Source organism: Lampetra fluviatilis, chromosome 50 (genome assembly GCF_964198595.1).
Source record: "Lampetra fluviatilis chromosome 50, kcLamFluv1.1, whole genome shotgun sequence".
Lineage (NCBI taxonomy): Eukaryota > Metazoa > Chordata > Hyperoartia > Petromyzontiformes > Petromyzontidae > Lampetra > Lampetra fluviatilis.
The window spans coordinates 8,612,927-8,636,779 of record NC_136324.1 but is presented as its reverse complement, the minus strand read 5'-3'; the positions used below and the strand labels follow the sequence as shown (position 1 = coordinate 8,636,779).

General features: G+C 46.5%; 1 protein-coding gene across 3 annotated transcripts in view; it reads right to left on the bottom strand.

Moving 5' to 3' along the window:
* Positions 1–22,164, bottom strand: part of LOC144948689 (uncharacterized) — a 91,755-nt gene extending 69,591 nt beyond the window's left edge. For 2 of the 3 annotated variants that reach the window (XM_078878342.1, XM_078878343.1), the window contains exons 1-2: positions 21,904–22,164; positions 341–461 (exon numbers count right to left, since the gene is read on the bottom strand). In XM_078878342.1, the coding sequence (XP_078734468.1) occupies positions 341–461; positions 21,904–22,034 (252 nt within the window). In that variant the 5' untranslated portion in view covers positions 22,035–22,164. The remainder of the gene's footprint in view (positions 1–340; positions 462–21,903) is intronic. The other variant, XM_078878344.1, reaches the window with a different exon arrangement.
* Positions 22,165–23,853: the final 1,689 nt, after the last annotated feature.

Genomic DNA, 23,853 nt, shown 5'->3' with positions numbered 1-23,853 from the left:
AGTACTTTCGTGCATAAAGTATCATGTGTTGTGAATAACACCAACATAGCGTGGCAGAGTATTAATTATTTAAAAGTAAGTGTCAAATGCATTACAACCGGTTTTTTTTTACGGACGGTGTTAACTCAATGCCATTTTAAAGGTGAAGAAGTATCAGAGCTTACGAAGACAGCAGGGTTTTGTTGATGAAATACTTTTGGAAGAAAAAAGGTGAAGTTAGCATAATATTGAAGTTAACTTAATATTGAGACACGTACGTCGGACTTCTTTCGCACCGTACGTGGTAATCGGAGGTTGGTGGGTAAGTGTCACCAAAGGTGTGCGTGCGTGCGCGTCTCACCTCTAGGTCCGCGCCGCTCTCCGACGGGAACTCCTGTTCGGGTGGAGGGGACGATGGCTCTGCGTAGGAGCGCCTGTTACGGACGATGCTGACGGAGCTGCGCGGGACAGCCGCTGCCTCTCTGCGGGGTTTCGGTTTTTTTGATGTTCGGAGGAGAGAGTGGGAGACACACGCACGCACGGAGACAAACAAAGACAAAGATCCCCCCCCCCACTACGGTATAGTCTTTACAGACTGTAGGGGCAAGTGCTGTTCGCTGGGCACTGAGCAGACACAGGTACGCATGCATGCATGCACACGCACGCCTTGTGTGGGCGTGACAAATGACCAGCGGCAGTCACTTCCCCCCTAGGTGCAAGTTTGGTTGTTGGTACAACTGTGTGGTTGGCATGTCGGGTGTTCCCGTTTAAAGAGGGTGTGTTAGTAGTAGTAACCATGCTGCCATAGTAAGCTCGGGCGGTGTTTCTGAAGAAGTGTCTATTGTTGTAAACTGGTGACTTTAGATTTCAATCGGTGGCCTTTATTTGATAGATAAAGGCTGATGACGGCAGTGATGGTGATGATGAAGATGTTGATATTGAATGGCTTTAATTACGAAGCGTGTGTCTCTTGCTCGGAAGAACTGGGGTAACATACACTAACATGGCATTGTGACACTGGCGAACAAATACATTTATCTAAAAACAGTACAGAATATAAAATTCAGTATTGCATATATTGTGACTGCCATTGTTGCTACTTTTTTTATCATGAATAAACCAACAAAATCCAGTTCACTAAACAAATCAGATATTAGTCATTATGATGCTACATATTGAGGCTATCGACATCATATTGACTGACGAGAACACCAATGAGGCTTGAGCAGCATATGTCTTATGTATGCACGTTGAACTTCTTTCACACCGTACGAGGGCTTGTGTGGTGGTGGTGCGGTGTGTGTATGTTGAACTGAGATGTGGGAGGCTGCCGTTTAATTGTAGAGCGAGGTAAATTTGAAAGGTGTGCAACCCTGCAGAGGTGCCGTAAGGGATGCACGCACTAAATCACTTTGGCTATTGGCTGTCTGCTCGGTGGGCCACGTGGTACAAAAGGGCCCTTGTAAAGTGGTGGGAAAAAAAATCAGCCGTTCAAGTGCCGCATTGTTGAGCTTTTTTGATAGTGGTGTTCTGCAAATACAATACTTATGGACTGGCACATTGCAGTAGTAGTTGTATCTTCCCACATTTTGTGGAACGTTACATTCCACAACAGAAGTTCGTTTTATGAGTCAGCATCGTTCAAGCATACCCTATTAATAATTATATATAACCCTTGACCCAGGCAAGCCTGCATATTCAGTTGTTTTTTTAAAGATAAGATTGAAAATACAACTGCAAGTAGCGGACAATGTTCTTTAAAATCACGGTACGTACTTGAAAGATTTGTATTTGTAATAAATGTCAGTTTTGTTACAATGGCTGGGGTTAACTCTGCAGATGACAAGGTCACCGGGGCCATCATTGTCACATTATCATCTTCAGCTTCAGTATTGTCAATTAACTCCATGAGTATAACTTGCTCATTTTTTAAATGCATTGCTCCGTCGCCGATTCCAATTTAGGCACATACGAAGCATTTTTCAGATCACTTGTATCTATTTAACTGGCTGGTGCCCTTATTACAGTTCATTTAAGTAGAGTAGTTGGATTTAGTTTGCCAATGTAGACAACATATCTTTATATCCGTAGGATAGGTTTCTTTGTAAATGTGGTTAATTTTACTCTCCAACACAATCGCCATATTTTGTTTACGTGACAAACCTTACTAAAAGCCTATGTGTTAAACTGATATCTCTATTTTCTTTGGACTGCACTGGCTTTGCTTGAGTTTTTATATAATTCCCCACTGCACGAGACCATACGGGTGACAAGCCGCAAGCACTGTAGAAAACACAAGTGCACCGCCGACACAAGAGCGTGTACAGCTTGTTTGTCAACTGCTGGATGAGGGCCTCTCCAGGCTGCGCAGATCTTGAGGCTTATTTCACCATACTTCACTACGCTGACAGAGTGCGGGTTGGTGAATGTGGGGGGGGTACAGTACAACAACGGATTTTGCCACAATGCCCTCTGCTGCCCACAATCCTGAAAAACACCAGGATTATCGCTGGTGGTCGCCAACCAGGGCTCAACTCTGTTTAGCCTCCCAGGCCCCGACAGGATGGGGGTGCATTCCGGTTGACTTGCTCACACAAAACACAAAAAAACACCTCCAATCCAAAAGTATACTGTACTCTAAATGTATTATTCTCGGGTTCTCAGCCAAATAAGTTTGTTTAACTAATATAGACCATACACCCCGCCGCTTAACCGTCCATTGGATGTCCCATCTGTTACTCTGCTGCTACCTTTTAAAATTGTGCATTAAGATGATGCCCATAAAAGGTAAAGGTGCAGCTTTTACCATTGCTTGCTCATGCGACTGAATGTGGCAAATTGCCTCCGCTAGAGGGAGCTCTAGCAAGAACACTATATTGATGACTAAACTATAAAATGTAATACTATGTTACTAGGTGAGCCACAACAAAGCTATATAGCTATTTTTCAGAAGCTACCTGGCCACAAATAATGGCTCAACGAAGTGGCTTATCACATGGAAATGTAAAGCAGTCAAATACTCTAAATGCGTCATGTTGATTCTAAATGTGGAAGGAAAAACCAGTGCACCCAGAGACAAATCCACGTGACCACGGGGAGAGAGACACGCAAACTCCAAATAAACAGGCGTTGGGGGGTCAGGATCGAACCCATGACCGCCTGTATACCAGGTGAGGTAGTTAACATCTGGTCACCATGGTGCCCTAAACAGGGTCATTGCCCTAAACACTAGCTTTTTCTTTATTTTAAGGCTGTGTTATTTACAAATGTGTTGCGTTTGTGTATTAATTATGCTACTAAACCACTTTCAATGTAGTGTCACCAAACAATTCGTTTGCTTGATAAAGGAGTCCCTTAACAATGCAACAGGGCGGAACGCCAAAAAGTCTTTCAAGAATGAATTTCCATGCAGAGTTATGTTTTTTTGTTATAACTATGTATTGGCCTACTCATCTCTAAACACATCCATCAAATTTATCCCTAAATTGGCAGTGACTGATAACTGTCAAAGCAATGTTTCCACTTGAGGCCAAAATCGTTTCACCCGACGAAATTTGATTCCAGAGTTTTGGGAGCAAAAAAGAGACTGGCTCTTGTTGTTGTCACATTCCAAAGGGCACTTAAATCAAGCCTCGTGGCTGGAAGCTTCTTGTACTCGCAATTCATCATTGCCTGCTGCACTGACAGGTTCAGGTAGTCAAAAGCAGCCGGGATGGCGTTAAATCAAGTGAACGTAAGTGACTGCCCCGCTCCCTCTCGTGGCATACAGCAATAACTCATAGATATCGAATAACTCTGAGGCCCTAAAATGAAACAAAATAGGTGACGCTTCTTGAGCAATGGCCCTTCTTCATAACACGTCTTCTTCTCCGCAGCACATCGGATGTGCTGCGGAGAAGAAGCGCCATTTCCTGAATCGTCACCCTTTCTCTATTTGTTTCCTTTTAGGGCCGCGGTATTATTGACGAATGTGTTGAGTTTTTTTTTATCACACGCTTGTTCACCACTGCCAATGCATGAGTACAATAAAAATAAATGTGTTTATCTCATCATGGTTAATGCAGACATGAATCCTTGTAAAAAAGGTTTCTTGTTTTGTTGCCAGAAAAAATGGGAAAACCCCTATTATTATATTTTGGTACTGGCAAAAGAGGTCTAATGATGTAGATGGTCACCCCGAGCCCTCATTACTTTGATTGTCTTTGAGCTGTACGCCTTTTGGCATCCTCTGGTCGAGCACCAATTGGGTCGAGGCTCAAAAGAAAGCCGTCCCTTGGCGTGGACCAATCAGTTTCAAGGACAATGCATATATTATTATAGTGTGTTTTTTGCATTTTGACTGCAAGTATTGTGGTTAATGCAGACATGAATCCTCGTAAAAAAAGGTTTCAGTTTTGTTGCCAGAAAAAAGGGGAAAACACTATTATTAAAATGTGTTTAGTTCATCAGTGAACAGGCGTTAATTGACCTGTCTATTTACTGGGCATGCACAGAGGCATCACATAATTGATTAAAACACATATTGTCTTCATACATGCATCAAATCATAAATATATAAAAACGGTTATATAGTGTAAGGAAATCACATGCAAATGATGTGCTGTTGATACATATCTGTGGATAACGGAGCAAACAATACTACAAATGAGGCACATGTACAAAAGAAACAACACAAATGAGACAGTAATCATAAAAGAAAACACGTTTTTTTCCCTTAAACCGTCCACTTAAATTGTGATAATTCATCCAATTGCTGCCAAAGAGGGGGGGGGGTAGAATAATTATATTTAAAATGCATTTAGCTACCCAGCCTGCTGACTCGGGAGCAGTCACGAATGCTTTGAGAATGAAGGTGTCTGGGTGGCTCGGGGAGCTAATACCACGCCACTGCTGAGATCCTGGGTTTGAATCCAGGCCACCGCCACCTGTGGTAACTGAACATGAGGTTCTCAAGTTTTGTGCGTTGATGGTGTTAGCCTGGCGACCAATATTCATACAAAAACACAAATTTGGTTCTTCAAATGCTATCGCCACATTTCGGACATAACACCTAAATACATTCAGTTTTGAGAATAGGTTTTCCCCTTTTTTTCTGGCAACAAAACAGGTGTTAAGATGTTAAAACACCAAAATGCAACCTTTTACAAGGAATCATGTATGCATTAACCACAATACTTGTGGTCAGAATGCAAACAAAAAACATACTCTGATTATATATGCATTAAATCTTGACTTAGAGCTTTCGTGACTGCAGGAATTCATATTATTGGGTCTTTCGGTAAAGTCACGTAGATAGGTTCAAAGAAAATAGCAAAAAACTACGACGTTTCGATCGCAACACAAGCGGTCACCTTCAGGAAAAGGGGGTTTAGCTTCCAAGGTAAATTGTTTATAGAGGTTTGAAATGGGCGTTGCCCAAATGTCAGCAGCCAATGATAATGTGAGTGGTGGGCAGCCCAACCCGACGGTGGTTGGTTTTTCACCAATCAAAGGGCTGCCACGTGAAAATTAGCATGTTAATGAGAGATTAGCATGTTAATGAGAGATTAGCATGTTAATGAGAGATTAGCATGTTAATGAGAGATTAGCATGTTAATGAGAGATTCGCATGTTAATGAGAAATTAGCATGTTAATGAGAGATTAGCATGTTAATGAGAGATTAGCATGTTAATGAGAGATTAGCATGTTAATGAGAGATTAGCATGTTAATGGCAGATCGCAGAGCCGCAACTCACGGGTCGGGGCGCGAGGTGGCTGTGCTCGTGTGAACCCTGTGAAAGCGCAAGTTTGAATTGGGCGTGAAGCACAACTAACATCGGAAGGTGGTACGATGGGAACATCACAGCCAGTTATGACTTAAACTGGTTGATAACGTCCTTCCAACGATTGCTCAGTTTGTACCCATCTTCTTGGTTGAAATTGTGTCTGTGTCTATATATATGGATGGCTTCATGAACGAATCTTTGTTGATAGCCAGTGGGCTTGCAAAGTACATTCGTCTTGGAGAAATCCATTTCGTGTGAGCCCACTGCATTAAAACAATGATCAGCCACGGCTGAGGTATTGGTCCTACCGTGTTTCAGATCTGCCTGATGTTCACGAACACGGTCCGAGACATGTCGTTTAGTTTCCCCAATGGAACTACTACTGCAGACACAAACTAAGCATTGTCTTTGAAACTGATTGGTCCACACCAGAGACAGCTTTCTTTCGAGCCTAGCCTCAAACGGTGTTAGACCAGAGGACGCCAAAAGGCGTGTGATTAACATTATTTTCAGAGCATACAAAAAGGGTGCACCGCTTTGTTTGGATAAGAGGTTTTTATAAAAGTGACTTCAGAAGTTGTTCTTCGAAGATGTAATCTTCAAAAGGTTGTTCGTTGACATAATGAAATGCACTCCTCGCCAAATAATCCCTGAATATACAAATGCATTAATCCAGTCACATGATGTTAACTCCACAATGGAACGTGTACATACACAGCCCTTTTGTCAATCCACTGCTGGATGAGGGTCTCCCCACGCCACGCAGGTCAAGAGGATAATCTGTCTGTGTTTCACTTTGGGCAGCGTGAGTTTAAAGGTGGGAGTCATAGATGTGCAGTACGACAAGAGGAGAGAATATTGTAGAAATAGAGTACACAGAGATCACAGAGAGAAGCAGAGAGTGGGAAAAAAACCTCCAGATTTAAATGAAAAAAAATCTCTGCAGCACTGCTGCCCTACTGCCTGCTTAAAACCTGCTGTCCGATGACGACCTGTTTGTGCGTGGTGTTCACCTATCCAAGCGCTATCCAGGCTCTACCTGCTTAGCTACCGAGATCTGATGAGACAGGGCACATTGAAGGTGATCTGATAATTATCATAATAGGCCATTGGTATATAACTGTAAACATTGAAACACAATAACACAGTTTTGGCAATAAAACGCACATACACACATTGAGTGTGATCCACATGTGGGAAGATGCACATTTTGACACAACCAAAACAAAATGGCATTGCCATTTAAAATCTCCACGTCCCGCAAGTACACATAACAACAACTTACATTTGTAACAAGCCCATAAGGTACATACAACGTTTAGTGAATGGGAGGGACCGGGCAAGGGAAAGAAAGGCAGCAAGATATATGGGTACAATTTATAATCTGTACAGTATTGGACAGCCAGTGCAGGATGGTGAGTAATGTTGCTGTGGTCTCCTGGTCGTGGGAAGTGGTGAGAGTCAGGGTGTGCCATTAGGCGGGGTCTGCTATTGCGGGGAGCGGTATTGTAGCCGTTAGCGCGCTGCACTTCGAACCCAACGACTCGAGTTCGATTCCCGCTCACACCCAACACCAGTGATAACTGAACCGGTCCTGGGCCTCCCTTAAGTCGACTCGGCCTCAAACAAGTACCTGGTGCGGTGTGTAAACATCGCCACGAGGGAGACAAAGGCGGTCGGGCGTGGTGCTGGCCAACCACCCGCTCGTGTGCCGTGCCGGCTTTCATTAGGTGCACGCTAACAGCACTTGCCCCAACAGTCTGTTAAGGCTATACGGAGAGTCTTTGTCTTTGGTCTGCTTTGTTAGAGGTTTGCTATTGGCTCCTTAACTTTATTGGCTCCTTAACTTTATTTGTTTAAAGCATTGCTCTGCCAAAAAGGGGCGTTCGCTGGTTGGAGCAATGCATACCTGTCAACCCATACGGTTTGTCCGTATTCTTGTAGAGGGAAATTGAGTAAAAAATTATAATCTTGCCTATTTGTTTGTTTCTCCTCTGTGATGGGACTTTGTAGGATGAATATTGAAATTTATAAGGGCACGAGGTGACCAATAAGGTCTGAATGGGTCTGTAATAAGGTAGGCACTGATAAGGGGTTGACAGGTACGTAGTAGTGTATAGTAATATAGTGTATAGTGGTGGTGTATAGTATCACACCTGTCAACCCATACGGTTTACCCATATTCTAGCACAGGGAAATTGAGTTTTCAAGTCCATACGGTGCACAGCCGTGTCATTACGGGCGAAAAAAGTAGATATTTTTGTGTTTATTTTTTTTGTGTTTCTCCCTTGCGTTGGGACTTTGTAGGTTGAACGTTGAGATTTATAAGGGCACGGTGTGACAAATAAGATCTGAATTGATCTGTAAAAAGGGAGGGCACTGATAAGGGGTTGACAAGTATGGCAATGCAACTGACAAGTGCAGCCGTAATTTCATGAAAATTCACCATCCAAAAACAGACAGATCCAGAAGCCCAGGTGTAAATTCAGGCTTGCATAGCAAGTGGCGTTATATTGTGACAGGTGAGAGGCGGAGAGAAGAGAATGTAGGAGAGATTACGCAGGGATTACAGAGGCAGTGACGGACAGAAGCAGAGTGGGGGGAAAAAAGCTACAGATTAAAATGGCAAGCATAAACAGCGGCAGACGAGACCGACAGCAAGAATCCGGTAACAGTAATAATAATACAGCAGTGACGATAACAATGTCTGTCCTTCATTTGTGAGTCTCAAAGTCGAGGCTACGTTGGGATTCATAGGGGTGTGAAAAAAACGTCTCAATGTCAAACGAATGTTGGGATGTATTGCGGCCTTCTCCCGTAATAATTTCTCCTGCACCAAGTTCTCCTGCACCCTCCCAACAACGTGGGGCTTGTGCATCATTCGGTCTCTGGAGTTGTCACTTCGTAAAACGACCAAAAAGAAACTTGACTTTACGTGCTGCGTAATCGCATATGCCACTTCCATCGCTTCAATATCAGAAAAATTCACCTCCTCATCACCATCACCACTGCCAAACTTCTTGTGCACTCCCCTTCATCTTCACTCGTCTGGATTATTGCCACTCGCTCCTGGTCGGTCTCCCTGCCTACGCCCTTGCCCCTCTACAACAAACTCAAAACTCGGCCGCACGCACCCCACCGTCTTCTCTGGCAAATGTAGGTTTGCTGTGAATGACGGATATGGAATATGGTGGAGTGCGCCTGATGAAAATCAGTTGATTTCTGCAAAAAATATGATAAATTTGGCCCCCGATATTAATGCAATCAGCACTGTTCATGTACTTTGACCATAATGCTGGGTTTATGATGAGCGGCATGCTAACGAAAATATGGGTGGAGCCCATATACAGCACTTGTGTAATTTACCTAATTGTAATAACGAGTCATAATACATCATTTAAACATTTGCCAAGTGTTATTACATGTACACTGGCATTCTGTATTAATATTGAGTGGTCAGTGTTAATAATGAATCTCACAAGTTTGCACTTAAGGACCTTAAGTAAAAAGTAATCGGTCATATGAAATGCATTTTCAGGAGATATAAATATACAGTACCTCATCAAACAAAACCTGAATGGACATTTTACTAACTCCCACTAACACATTTTTTTTCCACTGTGGTGGACTGCTATGATTTAAATGATTGCTTACGAAATGAACCGGCACATTGCCAGCATGTTTGCGATTTTTGTTTCTTTTTCTTACTTCGAAATTCACATTCAACTACAAATTGGTGGGTTTTTTAAATTTGTTATTATTAATGCACGAGAGGGTTAAATCATGCAGATGTCTCAGAAATCTTAAAGAACACCACGAAGTTATTTAAAGGTGGTAATGAGGGCGCGGGGAAATGTCAACGCTGATTTATCATGGGGCTATTACATAAGAGGGGGCGATTAAGGAGACGTCACATGGTGTTAATGAATACCTGTCGACCCATACGGTTTACCCCATATTCTTGTACAGGGAAATTTAGTTTTTAGGTCCATACGGCGTACAGCCGTTTAAAATCATTTAACTGGCTGTGATGTTTCCATCCTATTTACCGATGTTAGTTGTTAGTTGCAGCTCTCTGATTTTACATTAACAGGCAAAATTTGTCAGCCACCTCGTGCGCCGACATGGCTGCGGCTCTGCGATCTTACATTACATGCTAATAACTCTCTCACATTAACAGAGCCACCTATGTGCGCTCGTTGTGGAGGTCGCCCTCCGATCTTACATTAATATGCTAATTTATCACATTAACATCACTAGCCCCGCCCACTTCGTTGATGGTCCTTGGGCTACTACCCATTTCAAACCTTTAAAACAGTCTGCCTCAGCAGCTTTCCTCTCTTTTTTTCAGCCCGATGACGACCTTTTGCATTGCGATCGAAATGTCATAGTTTTTTGTTATTTTTCTTATTTTCTTTGAACCTATCTACGTGACTTTACCGAAAGACCCAAAGAATATAAACATTATATTATAATGTAACAAAAACTTTGATCTTTTTCACCAATGGGTTTGAAGGATGATGGCAAGTGTTGCCTTGTTAAACTATGCCTTTAAAACTGAAAACTACTTACCTGCAGTACGTCTATTTAAAAAAAAAGTTCCACCCCTCTGTCAATAATCGTGTTTCTCGTTGTGGATTTGTGAACACACTTTATAAACAGTACATAAAATAGTATGAGTTTTCAATGCGCTGTTCATATTTTAACAATTGTTTATACCAATGTTACTCTACAGAGTAGTGGGTCGCCCCTCCTCTTATCCGCATTGATACGAGCGGTATGTGGGGACTATGGCTTAACCGCAAAAAAACACCTATCTGCACAGATGCATACGGGCAAGAGAAGTATTATCAAACATGAGGAATTAACAGTGCAACGCATCTCATCTGTTAAGTATCTGCAGGTAATAGGATTGTCATCGATTGATCATGGCTGTAGATATTGGTAGGTCACAGATAGTAATGAAGATAAGAGAGCAGTTTCACTGTATTGTGCAGACCGTTATGACAAATAAAGGACTTAAGTCGTGTCGGCAGTTTAAGCAGCTTTGGATAAGACTCATGATCCTGCCCATATCCGAGCATGGAGTGCATTCGCTCGTTCAGCTCTTCTGCGCATTCGTCCTCGCTGCTGCGCTTGGACGACACGACAACAGAATGATCCGCGCTAGGTGGGTCGCGGCGTTTGTGTGCGCGGTGGGACGGAGTCGCCAAAAATGAATTAATTACGATTTTGACGTTTATTTGGGACCCCGGGGTCCAGCCATAAGGTTCATATGGCCAAATAAAAAAAAGTCGTGGGACAGCGTTTTTTTTGTTTACTCTGGAGAGTAGCGATCCCCATAGTAGCTGACAATGATTCTGTAAAGCACTTTCTGTTGAGGATTCCCTGACATTTGTGAAAACAGGATTGGGATGTACATGAACGACGGTGTATTGTTTAACCCTTCATAATGTTCTGTGTTTCTTGTTGTACATTCACAATATGAGTGTGTGCGTCCACATATCAAGCAAGCAGCATCAGCATGCAAGATCACAGACAGTAGCATGATAAGAACCATCAGACACAAATGATCAAAATTAGTAAAGAAAAAACAGTTTTTGTTTAGTAACATAATTTCTGTCTATTTGTTTGTGTCTCTCCCTTATGAAGGGATTTTGTAGGATGAACGTTGAGATTTGTAATTGCACAGGGTGACCAAAAGGTCTGAATTGGTCTGTAATAAGGTAGGGCACTATTAAGGGGTTGACAGGTGTGTTAATACTCTGTGGGTCTTTCGGTAAAGTCACGTAGATAGAAAAAATATAAAATAACAAAAAAATCACGACGTTTCGATCGTAACACAAGCAATCGTCTTCAGGTGAAAAAAAACAGCAGGCGGACTGCTGTATTATTTTGATTTTCTTTTCACCTGAAGACGATTGTGTTGCGATAGAAATATCGTGATTTTTTTGTTTTATTATTTCTCTATCTACGTGACTTTACCGAAAGACCAAAGAGTATGAATTCCTGCAGTCAGGAAAGCTTTATGTCAGGTATGTTAATGATGAAAACAAGTGCAGTCTCTAGTTTCTGCGTTTGCATGTCTTGGATTGAGGATGGCCAAGATTGTCGAGTTGGATAAGAGAGCAATGCGTTGTCGATGCGATTAAAATATCAAAGATGCGCGAGGAAGGCAAAGGCTGTTCGATAGAGACAGGGCATGTACGCGTGTATGTACGTTTGAACTTTTATCACACTTTCACGTTGCCAACCGTGCTAATCGGGTGCCAGGTGAGCGAGTTTAATTACAGGGGGGAAGTGCTGACACAGGACGTATGACAGTGCTGACTTGTATTATTCTTACACACTTTTATTGAACCTGCCGTGTTGTCCATTTCTATTCTTTGGAATCTTTGACGCTTAACATCTTCGGATCTACGAAGCCCTAACGAGCTGACATTTTCTACACAGACTCGCCGCCTCGGAGTGACAATTCAAGATTTTCATGATAAAATAAACCTGGTCCAGGTCCTGCCCATTGTGGTCCAATTCGTGTTTTGAACTCAATTTTAATCATTAATAATGGTACATTTTACCCCTTTCGATAAGTTTAATTTTCCTTATGCAAGCCACCCACATTTATCGAGCCCATAAAACTGTATTATTTATGGGGTCAAAATACTGTATTTTCCACTTCTGAGTGCAAATACAAGTATGTGCATTGAACAACTTTTCTTTTTTACGTCATGTGAATAAGCTTGACACGGTTGTGGGAAGGCACTCTAACATATAAGGGATGTAACAGAAGAGCGGAAGAGTGATTTTTCAGGATAAAGACTGGAGGATTTTAGAGAGAGAAAGACTCTATAGAGGAGACCTGGAATCGCCTGCTAAGCTCTGCGTGAAGATAGACAACTCCCGCGAGAGCACGTGGAAAGGTGGTAGTTGTCAGGGATGTGTTGTAGAGTGTTATGAGCATCCACTGGATGGAGGCTGTTGGCAATCATGGAAAAGCTTTTCTAACATCATAGGGCAGTGGAAACAATGGGTGCGTTTTTCTTAAATCACCCAGCCTCCTGCCCACCCATCAGTAGAAATGCTGGGTTATGTAAACACTACAGTAAGTCGATTGGCAGGTCGTGTGGGACTGCAAAGTGTGGGCACCTTCCACCTCTTTCAAGACATCCGGACATTGCTTTCAGATATACCAAACGGCCCCTTTCAGAATCAATCAGAATATGAATTTTAACTGGAGCAGGAATCTGGTTAGCTATAAAGCATTTTTTTTACAGATGCCCAGTAGTGGCGCTTTAAATTCAAAGCACTCTACATTTCACGGCACTGTAATTGTCTTGATTCTCTGCAAAAGGTTTATTTTTGGTTTTTAACATCTTAACACCTATTTTATTACCATAAAGGGTAAAACATTTCCTTATTTTTCATACTGTAGTTGTCTTATAATCCCCAGAGCAGTGTGCCAGGAGTTATTGGATGAATTACCCACTGCCAGAAGAAGTCCAAAAGTCTGCAGAGAAAACGCAGATTGTATCTCCACCTCCATGGGCATGAACCGTTCGGGAATCCCCGAATTACAGGAATTTACAGATGACTGGATTCCTGTATTTTTGTCCTGCTCTTACAGTCTCGTTCATATTCCACCCTCCACCCCCTGCTATGTATTGACACATTTGTTATTGTTGTTGGCTTCATTAGCCTCAAAGTAACACTCACGTAAAATAAGCATAGATTTTCTCAATTATTATTACTTGCACAATTCTATGCATTCGTTGTCAGAGATATTTTAGTTTCATCGATTAATAATTTAATTCCTAATAATTTGCAATTGGCAATGCAAATAAATATTGCATACATTTTTACCGCTTGCAAAGGTTTTATTTTTTTATTTGTAAAATGTACAAAGGTCATGTATTGCAGAATTACAGGCTGTCAGGGCTGATGTCATGCGTATTAAGGCAATAACACTGAATGTGTATGAGTTTGATATTAAATGTCACATTCATGTATTGTGGAAACAGGAAAGCAGCCGTATTCAAAACAATGAATCGAGTACGTACTGCAACATCATTGATGACTGCAATACATATTGTGCTATAAATCAGATTCTGGAAAAGACAAATGAAGAAAGCCGTCTCTGGTGTAGGCCAATTAGTTTCAAATACAATGCATATATTATCAGAGTTTGTTTGATTGCATGTTCACCACAAGTACGTGTGGTCAATACAGACTTGATTCCTTGCAAAAGGTTTTCTATTTAGTGTTTGCACATCTGAACACCTCCTGTGTTATTGGCAGAAAAGGTAAAACCGATACTTATTTTTTCATACAAATGAACGTCACATGCTCTTTAACACCCATGTTTTCGCGACCCATATTATTGCGTAAGTGCAAAACCTCGTGGGTGTACACTGACGATATCACACCACCCGACTTAAGGCCCACAACTGGAGAACATCTTCACAATTATGGCAACTGTCTGATGATACTGGTTGTGACCACCAGAAAAATGTCGGACTACCCAAGTGTTAAATATGTGTGGATAAATTTCGATTTAAAGCTTTCGTGACTGCAGGGATTCATCTTCTTGGTTCTTTCGGTAAAGCATTCTGAAGCAGTATTAAATTGCCACTTTTTTTCAGGTAACAACCTTATTAACCAGCTGTGTCAGGTGGAGGAGGGTTTACAAAACAAATTATACTTAGATGTGACTCAAAAATCTATGATGAATGATCATATACTCTAGCATTATGCCTAGCCTGTACATTATTTGGTCTCTCTTGAAGAGGGGCGAGGAACCACAGACAAGCCAAAGGCAGACAGGCAGTGAGCCGGCGTTACCAATATTGCCAAAGCTCTGCTGTCCTCTAATAGTACGTTCTTTTCAGGCAACTATTGAGTTTAACACGTAGGCTTGAGTGTTAACATGCGAGAGAGCACTGGGAGCATCCGCAGGAAACCCATGCGTGCGAGAAGGACAACACTCTATCCCACACACCATGCAATGCTAGATGGCAGGCCACGTGCATTTTAGCCACCGCTGCCTGGCGGTCATTATCCGCAGTCTCACAAAGCAAGGCCTCAAAAACAAATATCCAAACATAAAAAAAACTGTTTACAAGAATGTAACTGCTACACCAAGACTGCATGACGCTAGTAATACAATGAATGTCAGGGTTAGACAAGGAGTAACGCCGTTTTCCAAACAGAAACCGTGGAAATAAAGGGGTAAACATGTATAAGGGATCTGCGAGCCATCCTCAAGCACACGCACCACGCAGACATTAAATCTCCGCACTCAGCATAGCACGCACCAATCACACGCACGGGAATACAGTAGACGGGGGTCGAGGGTTAAAGGGTACTGACGTCACGGACCCGGCGTGCGAGACGAGGATGTGTATTGGGAACGAGGGCAGGGATAGAGGGTTTAAAAGGGGCTGCGAGATGCATGTTCGGGGTTGGTTTTAGGAACGAGTGTGGCTGTGGGTTGAAGAATAAACAAGTGCGTAACCAGTCTCCGACTCATCTTCATCTGGTGGCAGCGGTGGGATATCTCGCCTCAGCCGATGCAAGATCCCAACGGTGGATACTCAACCAGAAGACGCTCTAGGTGCCCGGGACGAGATTTGCTCGGAAACGGAACCGACGAGTCGGGATTCGTCACCCGGCTCATAGGCAGGATCCGTGACAGCTGCTCGTCCCGTGTGGGCACCTTCCTACACCAACCCGGCGGTGCAGACCCAGAGCCGCCGCCACTGCAGATCATCCTCTAGGGATCGGAGGATGGATCAGCTGCCAGAGGCAGTAACTGCGCTGCTTCGCCGGCTGAGTCCTGAGCTCGAACGAGCGGGGGGAACTTCAGCCGCACCACCTCCCCAGCGACGGGACGGGAGCCACGGTCAGCCTTCCAGACCAGGCACTCCGCAGCAGCTATCAGGGGATGGAGCAGCACCAGCGACGCGGCCGACCATGCGTCCCGCGCGGGACCTGGGAGAAAACTCTGCCCTGTCCTCCCGATATCCGCCGACAGCAGCGGCACCGGGGACATGAACGACTGGAGCACAGTGGAGAGCAGCTGACCAGGCAAGGGACAAGGACACAGGTCGGTAGCGAGATTCAGCCCGAAACTCAGCCGAGGCAGCCCGCGGAGGGAGGATCAGGATGGAGCTACCAGCTGGACGCGATACAGAGGTTCGCGTCCAGATCGGGAGAATTGCGCGTTTTCGTCCGCCGGTTCGAGACGGCTGCCCGGGAAATTAAGTGGACGGACAAGCCCTGACAATGCTGCCCACTGTGTCGGACGACCCCACATTGGCGGTGTTCAACAATTCAGCCTGCAAAAAGAGGATCCCTGCAGGGCGTCTACAATGAGATGGCGGAAGTTTAAAAACCGCCAACGGGAAGCATCTAAATCGCTCCTGGTCTTCAGGACGGAATTGTTGAAGCTGGCAGAAGCCGCATTCCCGCGGCTCAACGAGCCGGGCCTGGACTCGCTGGTGGCGGAGCGGCTCCTTGCCATCGCACAGAAGGCTGGAGTGATGCTGCCGGTGGTGGAGGAGAAAGCCCACACCTCGCTATGGGTTATACGAAGAGATGGTGGGACCCGTGCGAAGTGTGGCACACATTGCATGGGATCGCGGTGACGTCGAGGGGCTGCCACGGCCCCCAACCAGACACGCGTCATCGGCGGAGGAGGACGAGGGAGAGACGGTGGCGGCATAGCAGCAGTATTCGAGGATGCTGCGGGAAGCGGAGCGCCGACCCCGGCGCTGGGCACCTCACCAAAGAAGGCATCTGCCATCGCTGCGGTCGTGAGGGACACATCGCCCGCGGATGTCGCAGCAGGACGAGTGCAGCGGGGACGACCAGACGGGATCATCAGCCTCAGTCCGCGGCCGTTCTGACTCTGGCGAGTGCTGACACCTCGGAGACCCGGCCGGAACCATCCACCCCAGGATCACCCCATCAAAAATCTCATTCCTCGGGGGCGGCTAGGATTCCCACTAATGGTCCGGGAGCCATGGCCAGACACGGTTAATAAGTGGCGTCGTTTGGCCAGAATGGTGGTGGCGGCCACGGCTGGGACATCCGTGTTGGTAGGCTCGGTGGCAGGAGTTAGCGTCCGCGTGTGAGTTGACACGGGTGCTTCGGCCAGCATCATATCCCTGCGCGTCTTTGACTTCTTACTGGAGGGACAGCGTCATTTCGCGCTGGTTCAGGCAAGGTACATAGCCGCAAATGGGGGAAGTATGGGGATAATAGGCCAAGTAGTAGTGCCGGTCTGCATCGGGGAGCTGGAGGTACGGGCTCCGGTATTGGTCTCCAGTGTGCTCACGGTCCCCTGCTTGCTGGACACGGACCTGTTGGGGCTTATGCCCCTTCGCATTCTGTCGGGTGAAGGCTGCGTCGAAACCCCGTCGGGGGGGGGGGGGGGGGGGGGGGGGGTCGCTTGTATTTCTTGCGTCCAGACGGGGAACCGAAGCAGCTTCCGTGAGTTCAGGCGCAGTCGGGACTACGGTCTCGATCCTGCCTGGTGCGCAGGCCTTGGTGCTGCTTCGATATCGCATCTCGCTCGTCACTTCCCGGTCAGATGCGCCGCTCGTCGTCTCCGCAGTTCCGTCGGTGGTGGGTCGCCATTGCCTAGCAGCAGCTGATACACTTGTGCGCAGGAATCAGCCACTGTTCCTGCAGTTCAGGAAGGGACCTTGTTTGCAAATGTCAGTCCCATGCATTCGAACCCTGAGGCGTAGAATGTCAACAATGTGCATTTGGATGGTCCATCGGTCGGCGCAGAGGATATGCCATGGATAGACGCGCTCCTGGCACGGAACACCGATCTGTTGGCAAAGGAATCGGGGGAGCTTAGGACTTTGTTGCGTGACTTTGCAGACATGTTCAGTCAGGGTCCCTACAATGTTGGTCGCACGACGCTGATGGAGCACCACATTGATACAGGTGATGCGCCACCCATTCGGCAGAACGCCTATAGGATGGGTCCTAGCGAGGAGCATGTGCGGCGGGCAGTGCAGGAGATGATGGAGTTGGACATCATAGCGCCATCTACGAGTCCATGGGGGGCGCCGGTTGTATTGGTTAAGAAATTGGATGGATCCTTGCAGTTTTGCATAAACTTCAGGCGGCTCAACAAAGTTACCTTGGCGGATGCCTGCCCCCTCCCGCGCATAGATGACTCATTGGATGCACTCGCAGGAGCAAAACATTTCTCCACACTTGACCTTTTGGCGGGATTCTGGCAGCTACCACTAGATACCGAATCCAGACCGAAAACGGCTTTCAGAACACCTCAAGGTCTCTTTCATTTCAACTGTTTGCCGATGGGTTTACAGACGGCTCATGCCACTTACAGCGATTGATGGAGCTGGTACTTATGGGATAGCAGTGGGAGTCATGCCTCATCTATCTGCACGATGCAATTATATTTGCTTGCACATTCAAGGAGCACTTAACCCGGTTGTGACAGGTGTTTTCGAAAATTCGTGATGCGAACCTCAAGTTAAAACCCTCCAAGTGCCATCTGGTTCGCTCCTCTATAAAATACTTGGGTCATGTCATTAATGCGTTGGGGGTCGCGACAGATCCCGACAAAATGGCATGCGTCTGTGATTGGCCAATACCCACGTCCGTGCCTGAAGTCCGCAGATTCGTGGGGTTTGTATCCTATTACCGCCGTTTTGTCGAGAACTTTGCTCCCATCGTTAAGCCCTTGCATGCACTCACGGCGAAGGGACAGTCGTTTCGTTGGGGCCAGGCAGAGACCGACGCGTTCTTGACACTGCGCCAGCGTTTGACAAAAGCATTGCCCCTAGCATACCCTGATTTTTCGATTCCCTTCCTGCTGGATACGGATGCGAGCGACGTGGGCATCTGGCCGTTCTCTCCCAGATTCAGGAGGGGAGAGAAGTTGTCATTGTCAACGGAAGTCATGTCTTGTCGCAGGCCGAGCAGCAGTATTGCGTTACGTGCCGCGAGTTGCTTGATGTTGTCCACTTTGTTCAGCACTTTTAGCCCTACCTGTACGGCCGCGACTTCACTGTTCGGACGGATCATGCGGCATTGCAGTACTCACTCCGCATTGACCAAGCGACCGGCCAGATGGCCCGATAGTTGGAGCGGCTGCAAGAGTACACGTATCGAGTGGTGCATCAGAAAGGAATCAGGCATACTAACGCCTAGGCATTGTCTAGACTGGCAGCCCCCGGTAAGTGCACCTGCGGCAACGGATCCGCGCGCTGTAGACACGGACCGGGCGGGGCCGCCGGTATCGCTTGATTGTGACTTGGGGCTCACCCTGCGGGAATGGAGGGACCAGCAGCAGGCAGACGCGGCTTTAGCACTACTTCGCCGGCTGGCGGAGATGGCACGTGCTGACGATCTCCCCACGTAAGGGAAGTTTTTCCTCATGTGGGAAGGCTTGTTGATGCGCTGGGATATGACTGTGAACCGTAAAGTCCTGGTGGTGCCCCTCCTCCCTGCGAAGTCAGCTATACTCCGATGTTCACGCCCGACAGTTGCTCCATCTAGGTAGCCGTAAGACCGAGGCTGCGCTACGCCTTCGCTATTTTTGGCTGGGCATGTCTGCCGATATCCGTGGGGTATCGGCGTGCGCAGACTGTGCGCGCAGGAAGTTTTTCAGGTAAACGAGCTCGTGGCCCTCGATATATTGGGCCCCTTCCCCGCCACTCCGAGGAAGTAGATACCTACTGGTGGGGATGGAGTACTTTACATGCTGGCCCTTTGCCTGCCCATTGGCCGACCAGACTGTGGCATCCACAGCGGACACTTTTGTAATTGGGTACTTCGCTGACAAGGGGGCTCCTGAGCGGCTGCTGATGGACCAGGGCAGAAACTTTTCCTCCAAGCTTTTGCAGGAGGTGTGTTACATGCTGGGTGTCAAGAGGGTGCGGACATCCCCTTACCACCCATAAACGGACGTGATGGAAAAACGTTTTAACCGCACCATCTCGGGGATGGTCAATGACCAGCAGACGGACTGGGATTTGCACATCCCTGGGGTTTTGACGGCCTATCACTCGGCGCCGCAGGCATCAACAGGATACTCACCCTTTTTCTTGATGTATGGACGCGAGCAGAGCCCTCCGATTGAGGCACAGTTGCGCCCTGTCCCGTCGCGTTCGGGAGATTGGTCAGCCGCATTCTGCACGAGGCTCGCAAGGCGGCCTCGGCAGCATCCGCATCTGCGCAAGCTACGAACGAGCGCTTGCGGGCTAAGCCGCCGGTCGCGGATCCCTTTGCAGTGGGTGACCAGGCTTGGCTGCACTGCCCACAGGTACCGTTACGTAGGTCAGCGAAACTGCACCGGCCCTGGCAGGGCCCGGTCACAGTGGTGCAGGTATTGCGACCTCAATGTGTTTGCATTCAGTTGGGAAAACGTAGGTGGTACGTTCACCCCTCTAGGCTAAAACGTTACGTCGTGGCCGAGCTGCCCCTACGAGCATCGTCACCTTCACCACCTTCATCGTCAGTTCGGCCGGTTGGGAGGAGGTTGTCACACTCGCGGCCTGCTATACGTCCGACTGACAATGCAGCCACTACCCGTCCTGCAGGACTACAGGTGACCGGGATGCCAGCACCGGATCCATCGGCGTCCGTGGCTGAAGACGCAGCCGCGGCATCGGCCGAGGACTTGGCCACAGGACTGGGCCTCTTAACCCGCTCACGCTCACGCCGCCTCGTCGCAGCTGTGGACACGGACATCCCTGCAACCCTGTTGTGTTCGGTCGAGGGATCGGATCGTGGGGGAAGTCTGCGACAAAGGCGGCGCTCTTGTTAACAAGGGGACGGAGGGGGAATTGTGTTGTGTTAATTTCGCCTTTATTGCACATTTTGTTGTTGTTGAAATTACATGCGCCCGGCCGCAGTTGGCTTTGACCGGCCGAGGCACACAGTTGTTGAGCCGAGGACGGCTCTGTCTCAAGGAAGGGGGGGGGGGTTGTAAGGGATCTGCGAGCCATCCTCACGCACTCGCACCATGCAGACATGAAATGTCCGCACTCAGCATAGCACGCACCAATCACACGCACGGGGTCAAGGGTTAAAGGGCACTGACGTCACACGGACCCGGCGTGCGAGACGAGGATGTGTATTGGGAACGAGGGCAGGGATTGAGGGTTTAAAAGGGGCTGCGAGACGCATGTTCGGGATTGGTTTTAGGAACGAGTGTGGCTGTGGGTTGAAGAATAAGCAAGTGCATAACCCGTCTACGACTCCTCTTCACATGTATGGAAAATAACATGTCAGATTTAATCATGACATGGTCATATAATACATGGGGCCTTGTACCAAAACTATATGCAATATCAACAATGATTTGGGAAAATTGCCCTTGTTGGTGGAAGGTGATTTCATAAACACTTGGGAACTTAAATTAAACTAAAATATAAAGATGTTAAATGTTTACTTGAAGCAGAATGGGAACATATGTTGCATTTTAAAACTATTTGAACAGTACAGTAGACCCGTGGTAGTTGTGGTGGTTTAAAGACACACTGTGAAAACGTGACAGTAGGAATGTTTTTACAAGGTTAACAGCGTTATCAGATCACTCGGCAACTTCGGAGGGCAAAACGTGAAGCAAAACACTTGCCTTGCTACCGCAAGTCGTCGTAAAACTTGTGTCACAGCTGAAGGTTGTTGTTAATTCAGATTATTTCTCAACGCTAAGCGTGCGTCTCCGGACAACCCACTAAGGGTCATTATCATTCATCATCACAGTAATCGCCATCATCATTTCTCGCCGGCGAACGACCCCAAAGACAAAGATCCCCCGTGTAGCCTGCGACAGGCTGCAGGGGCAAGTGCTTGCGAGTAGCGAGTGTCAGCAAGCACCCTACGAAGGCCGACAACTGTGGTGGCACACGAGGGGTAATGGGTGGGATGGGTGGTTCACAACTCCCCAAACTCACGCCGCGTCAATCAAATCTGTACAACCGACGACAACAAAAATGAAAGACACGGATCAAAAGTACGCGGCCGATGTAACATCGCTTGCAGTCGCTTCTCTCTCGTGCGCGTTGTTGTTGTTGTTTGAAAGAGCCGACAGAGGCGACCTTAAAAGTTGCGAAGGGAGGAAGCGACGAGGCCGACCCACCACCCTGTGGCTGCCTGTGCCCCTCTCACCTGTCACTGTAGCCGGGCTCCCATCCAGCTTCGGAGCCAGACTCCGTGTCGGCATCCGCATCTTTGCCCAAGGACTGATAGAAGTTGGTCAGCTTGGCGAGCCTCGACTGAAGATTCTTGCGATGAGCCATCTCACTCTCCTCTCTCTCTCTCGATCGTACAGTCTCGAGGTTTATAACATTCGCTTCGTTGGTGGCGTGCAACCCTCTCGGTCCACAGCCTGGAACTCAAAGATGTGTTGTTTTGTTTAAAGTGTCTCGCTGGCGGGTTTTCTTTCTCTTCTCTCTCGTCTCTCTCTCTTCACGAAGGGCAAAAGTAGAAGGTGGGAAACAAATGACAGAGTTGTAACCGCCCCTTGGGCTATTTACATCCGGCCGAACCGGTTGTGAGATATGGGGGGGGGGGGGTGGTTTCAGAATGTAACCATCATCATAATGCACGACGAGAGAGAAGCTACATGTGGCGGGGAGGGGGGGGGGTTTGTGCATTCTCGGCGAAGATGCACGGGGGTATCACCAGACGCAGCACCCGCCGTTCCACGTTAACGCGTTAACGCGTTGCAGGTGAACCTTGGGCCGACTGCACGAGCGACGAATCCGTCTGTCACGCGCCCACGGCAGCGTGTGATCCCAGCCTCGTTGGCTTTATTATTCTCTGCCTGCATCGACAGCACACGGCGCGTGAAATGCGCAGTTAAACAAAGCTGCCCTTTATACTGTATCCGTTGAACTTTGCACGGGCTTATGCCAAGTTGCGCCTTTGTGACAAGTAGAAATTTGTCATTCAAAAGATCGAATTCATGTGCAGATGCCCATGACTCTATTAATTCCATTAACTTGGATTTAAGGCGGACATACCTGCAAATGGCTCTCTGAATTGGGATTCATCATCAGCTCTGATCTGTGTCCACTGCTGGAACAAATTGTCTCCAGAAGTCCTTCGATGCAACAATCCATCCAGCACCTGCACACGAGCTCATGTAATTCCATCGCTCCATCTCCGTGATGGTCTCCCCTTCGTCTGGTATACCCGTCTGTGGACACCTCGGACACCTCCGCATTAGCACGGTTGACTACGAGCGGTGCGAAAGAACTTCAACATATGTACACAGACATGCTGCGCAAGCCTAAGTGCTGTTATCAGTCAACGTGATGTGTTTTGCATCATATTGACTGATTTCTGATTGTTTTTGTGGTTGTTGATTTATTCATGATAAAGTAGCAACAATTGCAATCCCAATAATGCAATGCTAAATTTGATATAGTGTATTTAAGTATGTGTTTAAATGCAAAGGATATGTTTAATATAGTAATATAATAAAGTAATGTATTTGAACCCTTGTATCAATCCACAACTGTATGGAGGCATCCTCATGCCATGTCAGTTATTTGGGATTTTTGGCTATACTTGGAAATTCAGAGACCATGGCCAGTCAAAAAACGTAGGCCACCAAGCTAATAATGCAGTGTGTCGTCCAAACTAATTTTCTAGGGTTCTACTATATTCTCTGGATTATAAGACACATGTTTTCCCTTCAGTGTATTTTAAAGATAAAGTTGGGTGTGTGTCTCTTAAATCCAGTAGGTGTGTGTATGTATTGTGTAACTTTATTGACACAGAACACGTTTGAGGATAGTCTTGCTTTCCAGAGCATCGAATATTCTGAAGATAATGGTAGTATGCAAAACAGTAAGTTCTTATGAGAGTCAAATCTGGCATTCTCAGTATTTTACAAACACTCCTGCAGTCCTGAAATTGAATAAGTACTATACTGAGAAATGTTGCGTAAATTCGAGATTTTTGTCTAAGTGCAGCCTATAAAAATCATGCAAAAGCACATCCCTTCCTGTTGTGCAAGAGATTGCCTACAATTGCTCTGCTGTACCTATCCTCCCAAGCCTCCACAACACCCATCATTTTATCGCCCACAATTCTACATTGGATGCTGAC